At 48.8% G+C, this 22,530-nt stretch overlaps 1 protein-coding gene across 2 annotated transcripts in view; it reads left to right on the top strand.

Annotated features, from left to right (window-relative positions):
* Positions 1-22,530, top strand: part of LOC146789708 (tetratricopeptide repeat protein 21B-like) — a 576,531-nt gene that overhangs the window by 118,661 nt on the left and 435,340 nt on the right. For both annotated transcript variants that reach the window (XM_085632041.1, XM_085632042.1), the window contains exons 2-3: positions 3,208-3,337; positions 21,590-21,700. In XM_085632041.1, coding sequence (XP_085488167.1) covers positions 3,208-3,337; positions 21,590-21,700 — 241 coding nt within the window. The remainder of the gene's footprint in view (positions 1-3,207; positions 3,338-21,589; positions 21,701-22,530) is intronic.

Genomic DNA, 22,530 nt, shown 5'->3' with positions numbered 1-22,530 from the left:
CCCTCTTCCTCTGTTCAGATCACACATCATCTCTCCATACCTGAATTATGTTCAAATTTGAACATCTTAACCTTTATTAGAAACAACAATACAGCGCTGTATATGTTGTAATGGGACAAAATGATCTACATGGAATGTATTTATTGAGTGTTTAGGAATAATATTATGAAAGCAGTTAAACATGCTGACAAATTTGTAAAAAGAAAAATAAGAAAAAATAACGGAAAGGTACAGAAAATTATCACCTGAGTAGTTTGTAGCACACACAGGTGTGGGTTGTATATATATATTTGTATATTATGTATATTTTGTTTTTTATGTATGCTTATGTATATTTATATGTTTGTATCCAAACAGCCCTGAAGAAGTCCGCTTCAAGGACGAAACGCGTCGGCTGTATTGTCAAGAACAGACTGTATTTATATTCCATTGTTTTTAAAAAAAGAGATCAAGTATGAGCGTTGTGAATAAAAAATGACTTTTTTCAAAATTACATTTACGTTGGGAATGAATCATATTATTATCTTCCCCATTTTCTCAAAGTGTGGTGCACCTGTGCTTTTGGTCTAAAAAAGCAGGGCATAGCCTATTGAGTTGCAAGTGGGGTGGTGAACAGCTCTGCCCCTCTGCATCCTGCCAGTTGATGACCCATCCAGGCACACCTACTCCCTCCATTTGTGTGGCCGTCTGGGAGGAATAAACAAAGTCCAACTGCCACTACACCCAGTCATGTGACCCAGGAAAAGGATGCCGGCAACAAATAGAGTAGAAAAATGGCAACTTTCTAAAAGTTCACTTTCGTGCGCATTTTTTGAGACAGAATACCTGAGAATGGGTCCATCTTACCCTGAAATGGAGACCTAAATACCCCATGGGAGGAGGGCATCGGAAGGGAAGACCCCTTTAGTCAAACTTGAAGTGGGAGAAAATTAAAAACAAACAGTTGTGCAAGTTCAGGTAGGTTACACGATATGCTTACACATAGTTGAAAAAGAGCTGGAAACCCCTTTTCCCAACCTTCTTTTCAGTCATCCACTTACTGCATCAAGGTGCGTCTGCCGTAAGTGCACCTATGTGTGTGCTTCTTTCCTCCCCGACGATAACTGGGTATGGGGTGGTGAGTGGTTCTTACAGTGCTCTTAATTGGGCAGGTCGAAATAATGGGCAGTGTAATTAAGTGTCTACCAGATTGCGATATCCGGTGTCCCAAAATGTACACAAAAGTACGTAACGTGTTGCACATTTAGCCACCCACCATTAATAAATTGTGCATGTGGTTGAAAATAATGGCATAAGTGACCATTCAAGGTGTTTATTGTGTTTACATTTTTTCACTTGCTTTTCAGACTTCGCAATGAGTCCTTTTCCTCGTGGAGTGTGACAAAGGTCACCCCACCTAGTGGCATCTTATCACCGCATGGCTGGTAAGAATGAAGTCCATTAACTTTAGGTCCTGATGAATGCCATGGACCCAACCGGGCCACATGGCAGAAACATGTCGACTGCACCAATGACTGTGAGGGGACAATAATTTCACCGTTCACCTGTTTTTGATACCATATAGCTGCAAGTCACATTAAATTCAATTTGGTAACTATAATGGTTTTTTAATCTCACTCACTTATCACGGGCCCCCACTTAGCTTAGAAGTGCATCCCTGTCGTCCGGTGTATCCCTGCCCTCCACCAAACCAATCAATCAGGGGGTTTATATAGCTACTCAACTGTGAGGGTCTCAAGGCGCTGGAAACCGAGTTTCTGGAGGGCGAGGATTGGTCAATGATGAAGCATGACACCAGGTGGTGTGTGAGACCAGTCCGTCACATTTTGTGAGATGCCCACACTCACAATTTAAACTTTACCCAGGTCACTTCTCTAGGAGCGGCCTCAATTTGTGTTGAACATTGTATGTTGGAGGCTGGCCTGCTCCTGGTGCCCGTGCCTCTAGTTTCCTCCCCCCACCTGACCCTGGGGATAGCGTGGTTCTATATAAAGAGACCTGTGGACCTGAGACTAAAATCAGCTGTCACAAATGGTCATCCCATGGCTTGGCAGTGGCCATCGTTGCTACGGATGGAAGTTCACTTTGGATCTGTCGGGTGTGTCCAATGGGAAAATAAATATTTGCACTAAATACAACCCCAGAGATTTTTGAATATCTTAACTGTATGATTAATATTTGCGTTTATGAGGTTCCATACAATGCAGGGTGACATGATGTGACCAAGCATGTGAATACTTTTATTGCCAAAATATACCTAGCACACTATTTAAAGCGTTCGGTCCAAATAATGCCACAGCTCATCCTATGGCTGCTCGCGGTAACTGTGTAAAAACAATTAATCGGGGAAAAGCACAGCAAGTGTCAAACATATGTGGATGTTATAACACAACACAATGCTCTCAATCAGTATTCGCTGCTAATCACCCGTGAAGATATCTAGGCGCTAGGTTGCTGGGCTCAGTCAAAAAGCCAGGTTCTTGAGTCACTTCCTGAGTTCTGCCAATGAGAGTGATGTTTGGAGGTGAAGGGGAAGGAGGTTCCAGGACTTGGGGCGAGGTAGGAGAAGGAACAGCCTATGCTTTGGGCGGATGCGCGATGTATGGGCGACGGCGAGCGAGGCGGAGCGAAGGTCTCTGGATGGTTAGTGAAAGGTCAGGCAGGGGTTGAGGTATGCCATTCCTAGGTCTTGGTGGGCTTTGTAGGCATGTTTCAATATGCTTTCTCAGCCTGTGTTTTATAAGTTTATTGAGATGATTTACAGGCTGTGGGCGCTATGGCAGGCTCATCTTCTCTGGCTGACCAAAATGGGCGAAAGGCGGCATGCATTGATTTGGATGAGTCAGCTGGTCACCTGCCAAATCTAAGGTATTCCTTACAAAAAGTACAACACACCCCTAGAAAAAGCTACCCAAATGCAGTATGGGTACTTAAAAGAAACTCTAAATCCATGGAAATTATAAATCCGTTACTACAGATATTGATCACAATATACCTAGATCTTGTGACCATGTGTAATTGTTAAGGGCTAGATTTTAAACATGTTCCTGAAAGATTACAGATTATACTTTGCATAGGGCTGCAAGAAGCAAGTTTCAAATTATGACGACTTCATACACGATAATTAAACCTTTTCTATACTAGACTATTAATTGTGTACCTTTTGGATTCTGAAAGTAGGTAATTGTGTGCTTTACTTCACATTAGGCAAATATTGCATACTACAGTCAAGAAAAATACTACCGCCACGTGCAGAATATTGCAAGAGAAGGTCTTCAGAAATACAACAACGATCCCGTGCTGCTGTTCTTCAAAGTGTATGGAATGTTAAAGGAAGGTAACAGTGGAATGACGACATTGATGTGCATGCAGATGAGTAATATGTACAACATAGCTTTATCTTATGCATCCCATAGCTCTAATATGTCCCTCCAGATAATTTCTACATTTGGAAGGGGAGTTCATACTTTTGCTCCTTTTCTTTGTTTATAAGCAAAATGGTATTTCCTAATTTAACCAACCACTGCAACTTGACTTTGGGTATAATTTGTGTATACATTTTAAGTATTGCTATGGTTTTCTTGTATTTTGAACTTTTCATGCTGTGTTTGATATACTGTTGTGAGAAGCTGGCTTGGTATATGGTGTACACTTATGTAAGTGGGCACCTTGCACCAATCCATACAATCCCTATGGTGATTTTAGTGGTTGTACAAAAGCTAAGAAAGCTCTCTAAGTGGTAGCTGTGGAGAGCAGGCTTAGTCTAGAAGGAGCATAAAGCAGCTTGTTTTACCAGAACATAATCTTATTGATGTAGATTAAGTGAAAAAGAACCACACAGTGTATTTTTTAAAATATGTTTATTATAAGACACTCATTAACACATACAGATATCTCCTAGCCGGAGATATACACAATGCACACAATACTTTTCAATAGAAACAGGTAAGTAGCACGTAATACAGAGTGGTCCCCAGGGGGAGACTAAACCATATACTAAAATAGTGGTATGTGAGCCACGACTTAAGTCAAGACTGTACCCAGAAGAAGTTTAAGTGCCAGGAACCCAAGGAATCACCAGAAGTAAATAATCAGGAACTCCACGGAGGCCGTGTGCAGAGTGGGAACACGACTGCAGGCTCAATACAAGTTAATGGGTAAGTCACAGTTGTAATTTTCAAGATGGGGGACCCTTCTCAGTGGACCCTGAGGAACCCCGTGGAAGACAGAAGGTTGGAGAGCCACCCCACCCGTGGATACCTTAGGATACCTGCACCAGGGAAGCCGGGTGCATAGGTGTGAAGTGGTGTTGTGAACCGCTGTCAAACTCAATGGAGGACTTCAGGTAGATGCCGCTGTTGGAGAGGGTGAAAGTGTCCGGTGGAACCCAAAGGTGGATTCAAGTCGAGAAGTACCTGCAAGCGAAGGGGACGGAGTCTATGCCACATGGAAGTTACCAGGTGACCTGGAAGACGAATGCCTACCGAAGTCAGGTGTTCCAGGTGAGTTGACGGTGACCTTGGAGCTGCAGTTGTGAGGACCAGGCAACACTGTAGAAGACCAGGAGCCATTCACAAGCTGTCCCATGTTGGATGCCAAGAGTTGAGGGGTTGGTGTCCGGCGGGAGCACCAACATGCCTTGGCAGCTGCAAACAACGTGGAAATCGAAGATGGTGTAGTGTCGGGACCTGCAAGGTCCAGGTGACTCACCACAAGCAGGGGAGTCGGGGCAGGCCCCGAGCAATCATGGAAGCCCAAAGAATTCAAATATCACCCTCTAGAGGACCCACAGGCCAGAGGCACTTGGGTTGCAAGAGGACCTCGAGCTGCTCACCAAAGATGCAAGCCCACGATGCAAGTGATGCGTTGAGGACAAAGATCTTGGTCACATGTGATGCTTGAGGTTGGGGCTACTTGGAGCCCGAAGATCTTGGTGGAAGGAAGCCAACAAGCCTTTGCAACTGCAAGTAGACGCAGTGCACGGGGTTTCGGTTCCTGCGGCTCCGACGAGGGATACTGGCCTCAAACTTAGTGAGAGGACAGGGCAGGCCTCGAGGGATGTGAAGAACCACCACCTGTGTTGCTGAGCCTTTCGGAGTCCATGGGAGCCCAGGATCAGTAGACTGGTCAGCTTAGTTGCGGTGCCTGCAGATGCAGGGAAGTGGCTCCTTCACTTCAAGGAAGATTCCCTCAGGTGTCTTGGATGCCCACAGGCCTTGGAAGGTTCCTGTATGGTGCACAGATGTTACAGCAGATGAGCAGGGCAAAGAGATCAGGAGCAACAGGAGTCTTCCCAATTGCAGCCTTGATGCCCGGAGCTAAGTCCGCGTAGTCCAGAGTGCTCAGACGGTTGAAGAAGTAGTGTCTTGAAATGAATCTTGTCCCACAACGACTCTATGGACCCACCCTCCGGTAAGCCCTTAAGTACCCTAAGGAAAGGGTTGGGACGATTCAGGGTTCCCTCACAGGAGAGGGGTCGGACAGTGGGGAGGATACTCCAATGTCCTTTGTCCAGTTTCGCGCTAGAGCAGGAGCCAACGCCTCCCTGAGCTAGTTTGAACTGAACTATGCAAGGAGGGTCCCAAGTGTGCCCTTCAAGCAGACTGAGTGGCGCTAGCAAGCGCTCCCACCCGGCCCCAATACACTAGACCTTGTCTGGGAGGTGGTTACATATCCCTGTGACAGGATACCTATTGTTCTGCCTTCCACTGCTCGAGCTTGGATCAGCAGCAGGAGTGCAGAATCGTGTCTCTGGTCGACAGCATCCATGTTGTGCTGTCCCGGTCTAGAAGACTGGTACCGGGAGCACCGAGGGCCTCCTGGAGGATCATTACAGTGCATGGAGTCATACCTCCCACACTGTTTACAGTGTGGGGGTATGATTCCAACATGTTTGATACCAAACATGATAGGGTATGTTACAGCCAGTTTCGAGATGGTCATTGCGTAATGATGCAATGCCCCTCTATATGTTATATGGCTGTCTCACAACCCGGGATAATGGCCTCTGTAGGCTGTAGGGGTGTCCCGCTCATACAGGGGCACCCTCACACTTGGAGCCGAGCACCCTGCTTTCAGGATTGTAAGGCCTGCCTTAGGGGTGACTTATAGGTTTTAAGTGCAGTGATCTTGGATATAGAGAAACCTATGTCTCTCGTAAGTGCTGATAGCACCAGCTTACACAGGCAGCAACGGCAGGCCTGCAGTTACAAATTGAGTGATCTTCCATGGGTGGTATAATACATGCTTCAGCCCATGGGAGACCTCTGTAGTGCCTATGCCCTGGGTACCTTAGTACCATATACTAGGGACTGTTAAGTGTACACCAGTATCCAATCTGGGATGTACCCAAGTACTTACCATACCAATTTAGAGAAGGAAGCACAGAGACTGGGGTCCTGATTAGCAGGTTCTCGGTAGGACTAGTCCTAAACCTTCACAGCACCAGGCAAAAAGTGGGGGTAACCATGCAGAAGGATGCTACCTTACTACAACCTTACTGTTTGGTCTTCTTAATCATTGTAGGTATCTCTTGTCTATGCATTAGAGAAAAACAATACATTATTTTAACAACTAGAGCAAACACCCCCCGTCTAAGGTCCCCTCCATGCAGATTTGCCACATATACTTCAGCCCCTACCATCTTTTTATTGGCAAAAAGAACTTGGGAGAGGGTGTACTCAGTCAGGCGCGTAGCTAGGGGGGGGCGGTGGGGGCGGTCCGCCCCAGGCGGCACTATTTTAAGGGCGGCCGCTCAGCATTGGTGGCCCGTTGCGGCGGCCTTTATAATTTATTTAGGGACAGTGACTGTCACTAAATAAATTATAAGGTCCGCCGCGGCTGCAACGGCGCGTGCGGCCGGCGGCCCAGTTAAAAAGTTCAACTTCAAGCAGCGCGGTGAGCGCGCTGCGCACTGCGCGCACCTAACCAGCAGACCTACTTGTTTGTGGTGCGCCAGTGCGTCAGCGCCTGCTGCAGTGCTGCCTTTCCATCATGACGTCGGTCGGTTCCGGTTCGGCAAGACTAGAGCCAAGACTTCGTATTGGTCCGTCCCATCCCAGCCTGCTCCAGGGCCGTCAATCTTGGAGAGCGCGCGCCAGCGCTACCAATGACGGCCCTGGGCTACATTTTTGCCCGGCCCTCGCGATGAGAACGTAGTGGTGACGCGTCACGCGCTTCACCACTACGCACTCTCGTGAGGACCCAATACTGTGCAGCACAGGTCGGAGTTGGAGAAAATAAGTTTGTTTATTCCTATTCCCCTTTCCTTACCCCTGCAGCTGCTTATCACATCAGGCTGTGACACAAAGTTCGACTAGTAGGTAAGAGAATGTGTTACTATTTATTTTCTTTTAAAAATATGTGCAGGCCCAGCAGGACACATACTTCGTGTGCGCTTCATTTAAACAGTTTTTATCCTTCTCATGGCCGATGCAGGACACAATATGACAACGCAATTCAGAATGCCCAGATAACGCTGGTGATTAATGATCCTGCTGGAGAGCAATCGTTTGTCTGTTGGTAGTTTTTAAGTGCAGATGAACTGTATTTTATGTGGATAGCTCAGTGTGTTACTGCCTTTGTCACAGAGATCCTTGGGTTACTTGCAGTTCAGAAGTTACAATCCTAACATAGGACAGTGACCAATGAACTGTCATCAAAGAGCTGCATACAAACATGAATGGTATCGTTTTTTTTGTTTTGTGATATAGTTAGAACTTCCTCAGTCTTTCATCATTCTAATGTTGCTAAAATGAGTATGTTTGAGCAGAGATACATTGTTATCAGTAAAGCTGACCCCCATGGAATACTCTTTTAAATCCTAAGGTTGTGTTTCCCCAGACCAAACCCTCTCAAAATATACTGCCCACCAGTATGGATGACGTGTGATTCCTACACCTTGTAATCCTCATTGGCTTATGTGACATTCCCTGTAGACTGATTTACATACTTGTATGATTCATTGTCTCTGTATAATGTGTTTGTGGTGTAAAGTGCTGACACACTACACTACACTGATATGAGTAGCGCTAAACAACAAATGCATATGAGAGAGGGGCTACGGAGCGATGAGGGGCACTGGTGGAGGGTGGCAGTGAGGGAATCTGAGGAGGAGGTAGTTGGAGGGGCTGTGGAGCGGTGAGGGGCACTGGTGGAGGGTGACTGCAGGGCTCGAGTCGGGGTACCAGGCGGGTGGACGGTGCCCCCTCACTTATTTTAACGGGAGCTCGATTACTGGAGCAAATGGAGCCACACATTTACTCTTTGGCCACTCTGGGGCGAGATCGGAGCTCATTCAGAACGCTGCTCACGCGCTGGCTTCTCTGATGCAATGGCATCTAAGGGGTGAGCGAGGGGAGGCAATGAGTCTGATGGTGCAAGCCACTTTCGTGACATTACTTCCTGTAGTGACGTCAGTGTCCCCCCACTTCTTTTTTTAGGACTTGTGCCCTGGGTGACAGTGAGGGAATCCGAGGAAGAGGTCATGGTGTGGAGGGGGAGCTAGGGTGAGATGAGGAGCACTGGTGGAGGGTGGTAGTGAGGGAGTCTGAGGAGGAGGTCATGAGGGGGAGAGGCTGCAGAGAGATAAGGGGCACTGGTGGATGGTGGCAGTGAGGGAGTCCAAGGAGGAGGTCATGAGGGGGAGGGGCTATGGGGAGATGAGGGGCACTTGTGGCGTGAGGCAGTGAGGGATTCTGAGGAGGAGGTCACTAGGGGGGCCATGGAGGGATGAGGGGCACTGTTGGAAGGTGGTAGTAAAGGTATTTACGGAGAAAGAGGTTATTAGTGTGGCGCCAAAAAAGACTTTCGCATCAGCACTAAAGCCGGCCCTGTCATGGCCTTTCTGTTTTTGTTTATTTAATTAGCAGTCGGGTCATAAGGGCTACTGTGGAACATACTTTAAAGTGCTGCTAATTATATTTACTGCTATATTCAATGTTTTAAGTTTGAAGGTGATTTTACTAATGTTTTTACTGGGAAAAAGCAAAGTGGAGCCCGATGGTGCCTGATATGGGGCTGGGGCCCAAGGTCAGCTGTGAGATAAGGTGCACTGGAGAGAGGAGTAGTGGATAATCAAGCCTGTAAGAGAGAGCGTTGCCGAGTCCGGGTTCAGGTGGAGGTAGTAATGAAGAGGGATCCTCCATGAAGGCTCAAACAGATGGAGCCTGAGTAGTATCACTTGCCTGATACTCCCACCTCAGAAACATCCTCTTCCCATCAAAGGAACATTACATGGAAAAAACACTTTTTGTGAGTGATAATATTTAGAAAGAGATTTGGAAAAGAGTGAGTTTTACTGGTCCTTATAAGACTAAGAAGAGATAAAGGAGGGCCCTGAAGCAGGCCTGCCCAGACATATATGCGACAAATCCAGCCCGCAGTGGCCTACCCAAATGCACCCTTGGCCTACCCAAATTAAAATTCCTGGAGCCGGGCCTGATGTGTGGCAAGAATATTTGTGCATGTTTGTTGTGTGGCATTGCTCTGTGGTGGTGACTGTTTTTAAGCTGCCTCATCTGGAGGCATCAGACTGGGCCTCAGTGGGTTTATCCTGCTGGCTATGATGCATGCTAGTATTTTACAATGAACATTTATGTGCGATGGGGATAGTGATATGTATGGTTAGGGTTGAATGGCCACACAGTGTTAAAGATCCTCAACCCTTTACGTTCAAAGAATGGGTGAGCACAGCTCTAAACGGTTTGAAGCTGAAAGCATGGCTCTCCACAGAGAAGAGGCATGGGGCTTCAGAAAGCATTCCATAAGTGATCAATGACTGGGTGTATAATAATGTTAACAGACAAATCTTGTGGTTCCAGCATCTGAGCAGTACTTCCAAAATTAAGACCCATTACACACATTAAAATCCCACTCCACATTGAGGAAGAATGTAACAGCTTGGACCCAGGGGTTTAGTTGATCCTCGACCATTTACATTCAAACAATGGATGTCTGAAGCTGACAGCATGGCACTCCACAGAGCAGCCCTGCCCTGGCACTGCCTCCCAGCCCGTGTCTCTCTCGGCAGTGGCTCCCTTCCTGTGCCCTGGGTAGACTTGGGGGTAAGTTACAGGCTCAGCCCACAGGACAGGCGGCTCTCAGCTTCCCACCATTGGCTGCACTTCCAGCCCATTAGGAAAATGAAGCCCTCTCTCCGGTTGCCCGAGCGGCTAATGTCGTTTTCTGGAAACCCTCCTCATTCTCTTTATCACTCCCTGGCCTCTCTCCCTCACACTGGCCCTCCTCATTCTCTTCCTGTCTCACCTGTTGGTCTCCCCCCCTAAGTATGTGCATCTACAGTCCCTCTACCAATTTGCCTGCCTCTACTCCTTCATTACCTACCGCTGCTCTCTGAGACAAGCCTGACCATGTTATTGCACGTTCTTTTTTTCTTCCTGCATCGCGACCTCTTCCATGAGGTCCCCTCCCTGTCCGGAGTGTGTCTTGCTGTGCATTGCCCTCCCAGGTTCTTTCGTGTCCTCCGTCCCTAGACGTGAACCAACCCCTGCCATAGAGACCCTGGCTCTGGCTGCCACCACTGTGGAGTGCTGCTGGAGGCTGAGTGAGATAAGAGCTAAACGTTTTCAGAGGGGATATTTAGTGAGTGGCAGCATAGCTGCCAAGGTTTCAGATGTGTGACATTTTCTCATAACTTCAGTGTAATTATGATTGACATTTCAACGATTATGAGCATAGCTGCCAAGGTTTCAAATTGCTATGTGTGACATTTTCATAATTCAATTGTAATTGTGAGTGACATTTCAACGACTATGAGTGACACTTTTTTGCGAGCAAAACTCAAGCAATGAAGATGAGGGAAACATATATATATATATCAGTAATTACACCCATTTGAGCAATGAGAAACTCTAAGAAGACTAAAACTGGTGCAAATGTCTGCGGCGGCAGACTCATAATTGCAATAAAATTATGAAAATATCACACCTAGCAATCTGAAAGCTTGGCAGCTATGCACTTTGAGGCTGCTCTTTACCAACTGACGTTGGAACTACTCAAAACAACAATGTACAGTAGAACTCTTCTTACTGTGTATCATCTGTGACTTGTCCATGCACATCAAGGGTTGAATCTCTTTGGCAGTACCCCCATATAAGTCATGTAGATTGCACAATTTTCTTCTCTAATGTATAATTCAGATGTAGCTTACTCAAATTATTTTAACTTATGTTGGTAATAGATTTTAATGGGCACATATAACAGGGGGGCACAGTAGTATAGCACAATACAGCCCATCCCATAATCTCCATGATTATCTCATGTACATCCAGGGTTCGATTCCCTGGCTTTACATCCCTTAATTTTCAGTTTGATTGTTATTGTCTTCTTTAATTTAGCCATAATGTATGTGTGGTATTAGTTTGGCAATATATTTAAATAGACACACCTAACAGCATCTCATGTAAGTTTAGCATAATGCAGCCTACCTGGTATGCTCAAGACTCACCTATGTACATCTACTTCCTTTAATCTAGATGTATTTCACTTAAATTTTAGCAGCTGACAATCACACTTAACATGCTTGATGTCGTCTTTGTCTTGTATCTATTTATTTGCCCTGCACATTTCTTTATTTCGAAACATTGACCATTCTTGGCCGACATCACTGTGGTTTAATATTTCTTGTTTCTTCTGAATATTCAAGGAGTGCCGCAGCGCCGGAACAGTTTTTCCCGGGTCTTGGATAGAGTTGAACAAGTTCCCATGGCCCCCACAACTGTGTTTAAGGATTGTGATCATAATGTGTCGCCCCTCCCTGTATTTTAGCTTTCGGCCCCCAGGCAGGCTGTGCACCATGTGTGTGCTGAGGCTGCTGTGAAGGAGAGAAGCACTATTACAAGCTGGTTTTGGGTACCAAGAGCACACGTCTTTTCATTCCCAGGGAGTTGGTTGCTGCTGCTTGGAAGTAATGACAGGGAGCGACCCCTGGTTGTTGCCTTTGGGCCACCAGAGTGGGCTTTGTATCTGGTCTGTGTTGGCAAGGTGGAGCTGACTGACCCCTTTATGCTGCGTTTAGTTTTAAGGGCACACAGTGAGTCATTCCCTGTGAATAATTAATTTGCTGTTTTTGAAAGATAAAGAATCACAGGCTTCGACACTGTTAAGTTGGTTTTGGGTCCCCAGAGCACATCACGTTCGTGCAGGTCCCCACTGCTTTAATGGGGGGACCATGATGTATGGTCATTTAATGTCCGCTGTAGATGAAGGTTACATGAACATTGTCATGTGTGTGAATGTTTGCATTGTGTTGAGGGGATTACCAGGTAATTGTTCACGCAGCTCTCTGATGGATGTCATATGCGGTTTTTCTGAGTCCCCAGATAGATCATGCAGTCTGTGTGTTCTCTTTTGTACTGCCAGTCACCTGTGTATTCAACTGTGTAGCCTTGGACCGTGTCATGTATGTGCATGTAACTTGCATGATCAAGGTAACTATTAGCGGCGATATTACGTGTCTCTCGGACCTCTTTGAAGTACATGCCCTCCCTCCGGGGGTGGGGGGGCGGCAATCTGGGGGATAGCCCCGGGCGCCACAAGCTCTAGCTACGCCACTGTACTCAGTACTCTTGGCATGTTCACCAGCCATTTCCAGGCAGGTCTGTAAATACCCCACCACCTCTTTGAGGCAGCTTTAAGTAAGATCCTCAAAAAGGTTGGTGGTCTTGTGCTCGGTGTATGCATTAGGATTACACAGAAAGATCTGTAGGGTTCAAAAGATGTTCAAGGCTCCAATGACAAAGCTTTGTTCCATAAGCAGGCGTCTTTTACGCAATGAAAGTTAAGATTTAGTCTCACCTACTCACTGAACAATCTTTGTAAATTAGGTTAGATGTGAGCAAGTATTGAGATGGAATGTTAGTTTTCCTAACAGATCAATGTAAACATTGGTGAATACTGACACATTATAGTGTAGGAAGTATACTACCCTGGTATGCACAGTGGAGTGTGTTATTTATAGACTTATCCTCACCATATAAGGTAAATTGTCATAGACTAATCCATGGTGTGCACCTGTTGAGCTCCACTAATGTTCTAGTTGCGGAACATATAAGCCCCAACTTTGGTTTGGTCATGTCCCAGACCCAGTGACTTATCACACTTCTCATTTTAATTGGCCTCTACCTCTTCTAAAGCAAACTCCCATGGTAGGAGTTTGTTTGAAAATAAAATAAAAATAAGATAATAAATGTCCCTGACATTCGGAAATTGTTTTCCACTGTATGGCGGTCATTTATTTGGTTTCCTGTTCTGGCATGCCAGGTTTCCATGGGTGTCCCAAACAGGAATAAAATACATCAGAATGTCTACCCTGAATGGAGCAGATTGTCTGAGGTATTGTGACTGACATCCCATTGTCAAGCAGGCCTTCCTTCAAAGGCTTCAAATGGAAGACCCAACACAGGATAAGCCAATGGAAACCTGGCGGTTTGCCGGACTCTGAACAGAGGGGGAGAACTGGAGCTTGGCAGAAAGGGAACCCTTTTACATATTTGGCACAGTACTCTGTCAAACTCTAAATTAGACCCTGTGGGGCAGATTTACAAGCCCCTTGCGCCACTTTTGCGTCACTTTTGCCATGGTAAAAGTGACGCAAAAGTGGCGCAAGTGGCTTGTAAATCTGCCCCTGTGGCTCTAACTCAAGGCTACTCAACTTTTGAGATCTTTTATATCATGGCTCGACCTTAAACACTATCGGTTCAAATGTCAATTGTTAGAAAAGTATCACGTCAAACTCTTTGAAGCGTGTAAAACGGAAAGGCAAGGCAAGGACCGAAATTAGTTTTTTTTAATACAATTCTTCATGGAATTTCCACTCTGATTTCTCTACATTTCACCTTTTCAATGTTCCCTCAGGTTGATCGTGCCCAAGTTTACACAAGTGTGCACAGAACATTAGGCAATTAAGGCTGGCTGTGCCATATTTCACACTTGTCCAAGACCTATTCTGAAATGTCTCCTCATGAAGCATGTACTGTACCCCAAATAGCAATCCACACGAGTACTCCAACAATGAATGGGCTTTGAATTAGCGTTCAGCATTGCAGCAGCATCACTCCTCATCTTTTACCTGACCTTTTCTGTCTAGTGTCCCGTTTTAACTAATGCTTCAAGAGCGAAGCAATGTCTCCTATTCCAGTTGCTTATTTCTAGGTTTTAGAAACTGTATGAAGGGCCAATGGGAAAACGCCTTTGTGAGTCTACTTTATTCGACACAAATAGGAATTTGCATAGTTGTCAAGTCACATAATCCATTATCGGCTGCATGTTTTAGCAAGTAAAATGTTGCTAACAGATCAAAAATTCTTTAAATTGCTGGGCACACGTTGATCCAGATATGTAAAGCTAACTGATCAGAAACTTACGGCTAACTCGTCTCCTTTGAGTGTTGATTTCTGTAACCAGCCATTGAAAGTGGTGACAGTGTTGCCCAGATGGTGTAAACATTCCTGTTTGATGGACCAGGAAGGAGCTTTTGCCTGGAGGAGGGAACTAAAAACTTTAAATACTTAAATGCAAGTTAAAGTGGGGGGGACTGAAAATCCATCTACGCCATCATTTTTTTTTTTTTTTTTTTTTTTTTTTTTGAAACCGTTTATTGCATCCATAAAAAGGTTACAGGTATGGGCCTACAACCGCACGGCCGGCCGCTAAAGCATCACAAATATAGTACATACAGACAGTAAAGGTCTCTCAGCGGTGTACAGTAGAAACACAGGAGTAATCAACGGTGCAGGCCTCACGGCGTCCTGCCACAGAGTACGGTTTCATTTTAAGGACTAACAACATCAACAAAAAACCACAACCGCAAGGCAACCCGAGATTCAAGATGACAACACTTGCTCCATAGTGGGGGATCCAGACTGGCAGGAAAGATCTGAAGAGGGGGATGGGAGGAGATCAAGGACTGGGGGGCCGCGTGCCCGCGGCCGAGCAAGAGGGTCCAGCTAGGGAGACGGAGCAGGCGAGGCAGCCGGCAGCTGTGGTGGCTCACAAATGCCCCCACGGTAGGCGTTCCAGGGGCCCCAGATTTTCACCCACGCCCCAGGCTTACCCCTCGCCACATACACCACCCTTTCACGGAACATACACCAATCCATGTGCTCTTTCCAGGCCGACACCGCAGGGGGCCTCTGGGATCCCCACAATTGAGCAATATCACGTTTCGCTATCATGTATCCCAGAGTCACCCACCGCGTCTGCGGAACCGAGTAGTCATTCGGTTCCCATACATTCAACAAGCACCTCCTCGCTTCGGGCAGCAGCGCTACACGCGTGACCACACGCAGGACCTCATGCAGACCACGCCAGAATCGCTCCACCTTCGGGCACTCCCACAGTATATGCATAAAAGTCGCCAACGCACCACATCCACGCCTACACAGTCCGTCCATGGCAAAACCCATACGTAGAAGCCTCGGCCCCGTCACGTAGACCCGGTGAAGAATCTTGAGCTGGACGAAACGAAGGCGAGCCGGGATGGCCACCTCTTTCGGAGAGGCCACCGCGGACATCCAATCCTCGTCGTCCAGCTCCAGCCCGTCGGCCACCCAAGCCTCGCGTAGACTAGTTAACAGGCACGATCTATCATTAATCAGCTTCTTGTATATGAGGGAGATCGTGCTGTCCGGGACATGGCCATCCAGCACTCTGTCCTCCAGGGGGGAAGACTCCGGAATGGATGCAACATCCGGGAAGACGGAGCCCAGCGCATGGCGGACCTGCAGGTACCGAAAGTACTCACTGCCCTGCAGCTGGAACTCCGCCTGCAGCGTCTCAAAAGTTTTGAATCCCCCCCTCGTCCAAAGATCCCCCACTGTGCTGATTCCGATCGTGTCCCACTTCTCGAAGCCCTTCGATGTCCACAGGGAGCCCAGTCTCTCAGAGGCATACAGTGGAGACGCCCGGGTCAAACGGTCCTTCCACCCCATAGCTGCATTAGCCGCGTGCCAAACCCGCACCATTACACGCGTCGGTCCCGTCAGACGGGAGTCAGGCGCACCAGAGTACAGCGCTCGATTGTAATCGCCACCGGGCAGGAGCATCTTGTCCATCTCGAATGCCGGGTTCAGGGCGGGCCCGTAAAGGCCATGATTAATTGCAGCTAGCTGGGAGGCCCAGTAATACCGTTTAATGTCCGGGAGGGCGACCCCTCCATCGTACCACGGGAGCGTCAGTTTAGCCAGAGCAATACGCGGCCTCCCGTCCCAGAACAGGCGCCGCTGAAGGCCCTCCACCTCACGAAAGTAGCGTGCCGGGACCATATCCATAGTGTTCTGGAGGGCGTAGAGGAAGCGCGGCAAGGACATCATTTTAAACAAGGCCGCTCGACCGAGCGGCGAGAGCGGGAGACGCCGCCAGCGCACCACATCCTCCTTCAAACGCTGGAGAGGGGGCAGCAGATTCCGCTCATAGCGGGCCTCCGGGTCAAGAGTGATATATATACCCAAGTACCGGAAACCCTGGGAGGCAATCTGGATCGGGCAGTCCCGCGGCAGGACCGGAGCCTCCCCGGAAAGCACGTAGACGCAGGATTTCGCCCAGTTAATGACTAGGCCTGAGTTGCGACCGAAGGAGCGCAGAACATCAACTAGGACGATCAGGGACTTGCGCGGGGAGGCGAGATACAAAAGGATATCGTCCGCGTAGAGGGACACGCGGTCCTCGTGCTCGGGGGTCCAGCGGAGACCACGGATGGAAGGGTGCCACCGCAGCCACTCCGCCAGGGGCTCCAGGGCCAGGGCGAACAGAAGAGGCGACAGGGGACAACCCTGTCGCGTGCCCCGCCCCAGCGCGAACGGGGTCGACACACGCCCGTTCACCACCACCTGCGCCATCGGGCCCGAATATAGCAATTTGACCCAGCTGATGAAACCCGGGCCGAACCCAAACTTCGCGAGCATCGCCCAGAGATATGGCCATTCGAGCGTATCAAACGCCATGGTGGCGTCCAAGGACGCCAAGATGGCTGGCTCCCGCACAAATGGGACACGCGCGAGCACGCCGTGCAAGCGCCGTAGATTAAGAGCCGTATTGCGGTGTGGGATAAAGCCCGATTGGTCTTGATGGACCAAATCGCCCACCACGCCAACCAACCGGTTAGCCAACACCTTGGCGAGGATTTTGGGCTCCGCGTTCAAAAGCGAAATCGGCCGATAGGATGTGACCCGTTCACGGGGCTTCCCCTCCTTGTGGATTACCACAATTGTGGCCAGACGCTGGTCCGGCGGGAGGGAGCCCTGCGAGTGGGCCGCGAGGAACATCGCTCGCAGGTGGGGTGCCAGCACATCCGGGCGTAACTTATATAGCTCAATGGGAATGCCATTGGGGCCCATGGCCTTGCCGGATGAAATCGAGCGAATAGCCGAGGCAATTTCGTCCGAGGTGGGAGGGACGTCCAGCGAATCTCTGTCTTCCGCCGTAAGGGAGGGGAGTGCAATATCCCGAAGCAGGGCACGGGAGTCCGCCTCCGAACAGGGAGAAGCAGGGGAGTAGACTCCGCGGAAATAATCCGCGAAACAGGAGACAATGGCTTCCGGCTCCGTGGCACACGCACCATCCACACTCTCAATCAAAGGCACCACTCGGCTCGCTCTCTCTCTCTTATCCAACCACGCAATCAATTTACCGGCCTTATCACCCACATCATACAAGCGCCCCTGCTGCTCTCTACCAAGGCCCCTGGCCGCCTCCGTGACGAGGGCCCGGTAGGCCGCCTGCTTTAACTGCAGAACATGTAACTTGGCGTCTGTTACCCCGTTCCCCAGGTCACCCTCCAATTCCGCAATCTCGGCCTCCACCCGGGTCACCTCCTCCCGCTCACGCCGCCGGGCACTGGCAATAAAGGAGAGGGCCTCCCCTCTAAGAACCACTTTGAAAGCCTCCCATAGGGAGATGGCAGATGGGACCGACCCCACATTCTCCTCAAAATAGCGCTGCAAGGATGTGATCAAGTCGGCACGAATGGTGGGGTCGCGCAGATACCAGGCGTTAATCGGGGCCACCCTGCCATCCCCCCTCGGGAAGACATCGAAATGCAACAACAATGGGGAGTGGTCTGAAATACCCCGTGCCAGATGGCGCACCTCTCCCACCCTCCCCGCATGGGCCACTGGGACAAGGATGTAATCAAGCCGCGAAAGACTACCATGGGCCCCCGAGTGGAAGGTGTATTGTTGCAATACGGGATGCTTTAAGCGCCAACAATCCACCAGGCCCAGTGTGTCTAAAAGGCCAGGCAGCCACGCCTGTGCCCGGGGGAGGTCCCTAGGGGGATGGCGATCCATAGATCCAGAAACAACCGCATTAAAGTCCCCTCCAACCACCAATAGGCCACTCGGAAGTTCCAGAAGGAGGCGCCCCAGGTCCGCAAATGTAGTGGCCTGTAGCCCAGGCGGGACGTACACCGACACAAAACTGAACACTCTACCCTCCATACGTCCCGCCAGAGCAGTGTAACGTCCCCTCTCATCGTGGTGCACCTCATCAATCTCCAACGGGAGCGAGTTCCTAACCATAATACCCACCCCCCGCGAGCCTGAGGTGAAGCCAGAGTGGGCCGCCAAACGATATCCCCTCCGATTCATTGCATGAAAGGTGTTACCTATAAGGTGCGTCTCTTGCAGAAAGACAACATCTGGGGAAATACGTTTTAAATACTGCAGGACCACACCACGCTTAATCCTATCCCCCAGGCGTTAACATTCCATGACAACACAGTCAAGTCCCTACCCCCCATCATACGTCGAAACAATCGGTCGTCCCCCACCGAGCAGTCTAAAGACAACAAAACAGTCGCAGGATTGCCTTGCGGTACGAACAAACAACACACCCCCCCCACCCCCCGGTCCCAACAAAACTCCCCCCTCCCTGCACCCCTGCATGAGCCCAGACAGCCCCCCCAAAGTGCAGTGTGCCTGTCGCCCCATAGCTAAATACTAATTAGTCCCCCAGAGGAGGAGGGAAGCCCCCAGCAGACCCCACATGACCTCCATGGGAGGGGAACCTACAGAAGCAGTATGTGGTGAAGGAACAATGTCCCGAGTAAGGCAATACAGTCACCCCTCAATTCTGAACCAGCGGGCCCTCCTCGCCAGCTGCGCTCCCCCCACCCCCCCGGCCCCGATCCCCAGGCAAGGTGTCCAACCAGTCCCCAGCCGCCTCGGGCCGGTCGAAGAAGTGCGTGCGACCATCCACCTCCACCCGCAGCTTAGCCGGGAAGAGCATTGAGTACTTAAGATTTAGGTCCCTTAAACGACGTTTGATGCCAATAAAGCTCTGCCGCTGCTTCTGGACTGCCGGGGTAAAGTCTGGGTAGAAGTTTACGTCCATGTTGTCCAACCTGACCGGTCCCTGTTGCCTGGAGGTCTGGAGGATGGCATCTCGGTCCCGAAAATTAAAGATTCGGGCAATAAGGGGCCGCGGCGGGGCACCGGTCTTAGGGCGGCCCCCGGGGACCCGGTGGGCACGTTCCACCGCAAAAAACTTACTCAGCCCCCGGGGCTGGAGATGGGTCAGGATCAAGTCTTCCACGAAGAGATCCGCCGCCTCCGCCTCACGTCCCTCCGGCACACCAATAATGCGGATATTATTCCTCCGGGCGCGACCCTCGGAATCCTCCAGTCGCCGGTCCATCAGGGCGCTCGCCTGGCCAAGCCGGCGCACCTCCTTCTGGAGGGCCACCACGTCAGTCGTGAGGCTCGTTGTGGTGTGGGTCAGGGAATCGACTCGGTCGTTCGTCTTTGACAAGTCCGCCCTCACAAGGCCCACATCCACCAGGACCGAGTCAATTTTTTGCGACAAGGTATCAAAACGCTGGTCCACTGAGGCCTTCAGTTCAGCGATGGCGCCCATGACGTCCCGGAGGGTTAGATCCACTGGATGGGCAGGTGTCTCCGTCGGTCCCACCGGGGATGACCGCGTTGTCTCCGGAGAACCCTTTTGGAGCGTGTAGCGGTCCATACTATTGGCCTGGTGCGCCGTGCCACGGCGGGTCGTCTTCACCTTCGCCCGGTCGCCATCTTGTTTGGTGGCCATGCTGGCCCTTCCACCGTCGCGCCAAGATCTCCAAACGGGCCGTCACACCAGATCACGGGTGTCAAGGGGGCGACCACAGAGCCGCGGGTCGACCCACCGCCGGCGGGCCAGCTGGGTACCTGGACAAGGCCACACCACCGCACCCCGCTCCGCGGCCCGACCTCGCCAGAGAGCAAGGAGGGCGCAAAAGCGAAAGTGAAAGTGCGGGGTGCGCGAGTCGCCCAGCCCCGCTCGCCGCTGTTATTCACCTTGTCCCCGGATCGCGCCACTACTCCAATCCGGGGGGCCGGCGAGGAGAAGGCCGCAACCTTCAGTCGATGTTCCCACCGGTGTTCGGGGTCCGATTCGAGCCCAAAAAACGGGTAGTGCCTCAGCTCGGGTTCCCCGACACAGTCCCCTTAACAAGGACAGGATATTTCCAGGATTTATTCAGGAGGTCGCGGAGGTCCTCGGGAGCCTCGCACCTACGCGGCCATCTTGGTTGCGCGCTAGGCTCCTCCTCCTACGCCATCATTTTTACATGTTTTTCACTATTAACACATCTCAGACCCTGTTCGCAAATCCGTAGTTATTGTAACTTGGCTTTGGGGTTTAGAAGGATCATAACTATATTGCATCCCTTTTGAAGGTCCCATGTCACAAATCCTACATTAGCTTTTACTGAGAGAATTATATTATGAATATGAAAGGTACTAATACTGTTCTACAGAGTAGGTTTAATGCAAAAGGGTGTCGCATAATTAGGCCTCCGCTGCCACATAATTCCAATGGCTCTGACTACATTTCACACACATACAAATAGAAAACTGAGAATACTCTAGTGTCACATAATGCAGACTCGTTTGCTGACTTAATACCTTGTGATTCGAAGCTTCTATGCACATTGTAATTGGCCATCTCTCAATAAATATCCTTAAAGACAAGCTCAAAAGACAAAGAAACATTGCATAACTAAGCAACCTTTTTTAGGTCTGGGTTTTGTCAACATTGCTATTCAGGCAGGCCTATCATTTTCAATGTATATTGAGAGGGATTTGGGTCCTCCCCTTTCAGCCATTGGCTTGAAAAAAGGTGTCCATTCCGTCTTGACTCAGCCCAGTGGAGTAGTCCTATTTTTTTCCCAATGCGGTTAGGTGTTTATCCTTCCGCCTCTTCTTGAGTATCTGTATTAAACTGCTTGAGAGAGTCCTGTAAAATGATACCCCTCTCTCTCTCTCTCTCTCTCTCTCTCTATCTCTCTCTCTCTCTCTCTCTCTCTCTCTCTGCTGACTCCATCCTATGTGTTTTGTCCTAGTATGCTAAACCGCATGCATTAGCACATTAACCTCAGCATTTTGACGGTGCCAATGCTTGTTTATTTAAAGAGTTTACATGCCCTCGAAGTATTTTTGTAGCACATATGAGACAAAGCAACTGCTTAAATACAAATGTGTATTTATGTATATGGGTGTAATTTTATGCTTTGTCGAACTGAAATCGGAATGGAAGAATCTAGACCCTGTTACGCTTATTAAGAAATTGTCTTTCATCACAGGTCGTACTCAAGAGGCTATTCGAGAACTTGAGCTATTGAAAAATGTCCCTGAGGTCTCCCTGTGTTCCATTATGGCGCTTATATATGCCCATAAGAAAAGTGAATCAGTCGGTGAGTTGGTCTTGGCGTGTCTTAAGTCCTGTATGTACAGTCTATTAGAGGGAAATTGAATTATTATAGCTTACATGATGTAGACATATTTTTATTATTATATGATCAGAGAAGAAATATTTGCCCATGTTTATCTACTTAGCACACAACCTTTGCAGTCTTTTGTTAAAAAGTATAAACTCAAAGAATATGCCACATGTAAAGATGTACGAAGGGATGCCCATCTTTTACGTTGATTATTTCCACACAAGAATTTCAAATAATGTTGTGATAGTTGGATTTATAAAGATTGTCAGATTTATTCAAGTTTTGCATGTGCACTCGCTCAATGCAAAGGGGTGCCACCGGTTGCAATATTGTGATATGTTGATATGAACGTAGTGATGACACAGCATTACGTCATTTAGGACGAAACACGGGGTAATCTAAAAAGAGTAGTGTTACGGGGACCGAGCAGTGAATACACCAACAGTATTCCAAACAAAGCCAGATTAACTAATGCATTAAATCAGGTGCCAGTCTTGGAAAGCTGAATATCAGATGCTGTTTCCATATGTAACATGAGATTACTGCAAAAAAGCACATTTTTTGTGGCTTGCTCTTATATGGTTGTCTATGCGTCGAAATTTGTAGTGAAGTGTGTGTCTTAAGTGCAGATCTCAAATCAGACATCACTCGTTCTGCTGGGCACAACACCAGCAACAAACATGGAGGTGATGGGTGGAATGCTGGCGAACTCTTGGGGCCACTGGCGATTGCTTGCAATCATGTTCCATTCCATAGTTTTTTGCCCACCGTGCCACTCTAGACAAAGGCATGCCTTATACAAA

The sequence above is a fragment of the Triturus cristatus genome, chromosome 10 (assembly GCF_964204655.1).
Source record: "Triturus cristatus chromosome 10, aTriCri1.1, whole genome shotgun sequence".
Taxonomy (NCBI): Eukaryota; Metazoa; Chordata; class Amphibia; order Caudata; family Salamandridae; genus Triturus; species Triturus cristatus.
Note: the sequence above shows the minus strand (reverse complement) of the source record. Positions and strands in the feature narration are given on the sequence as shown.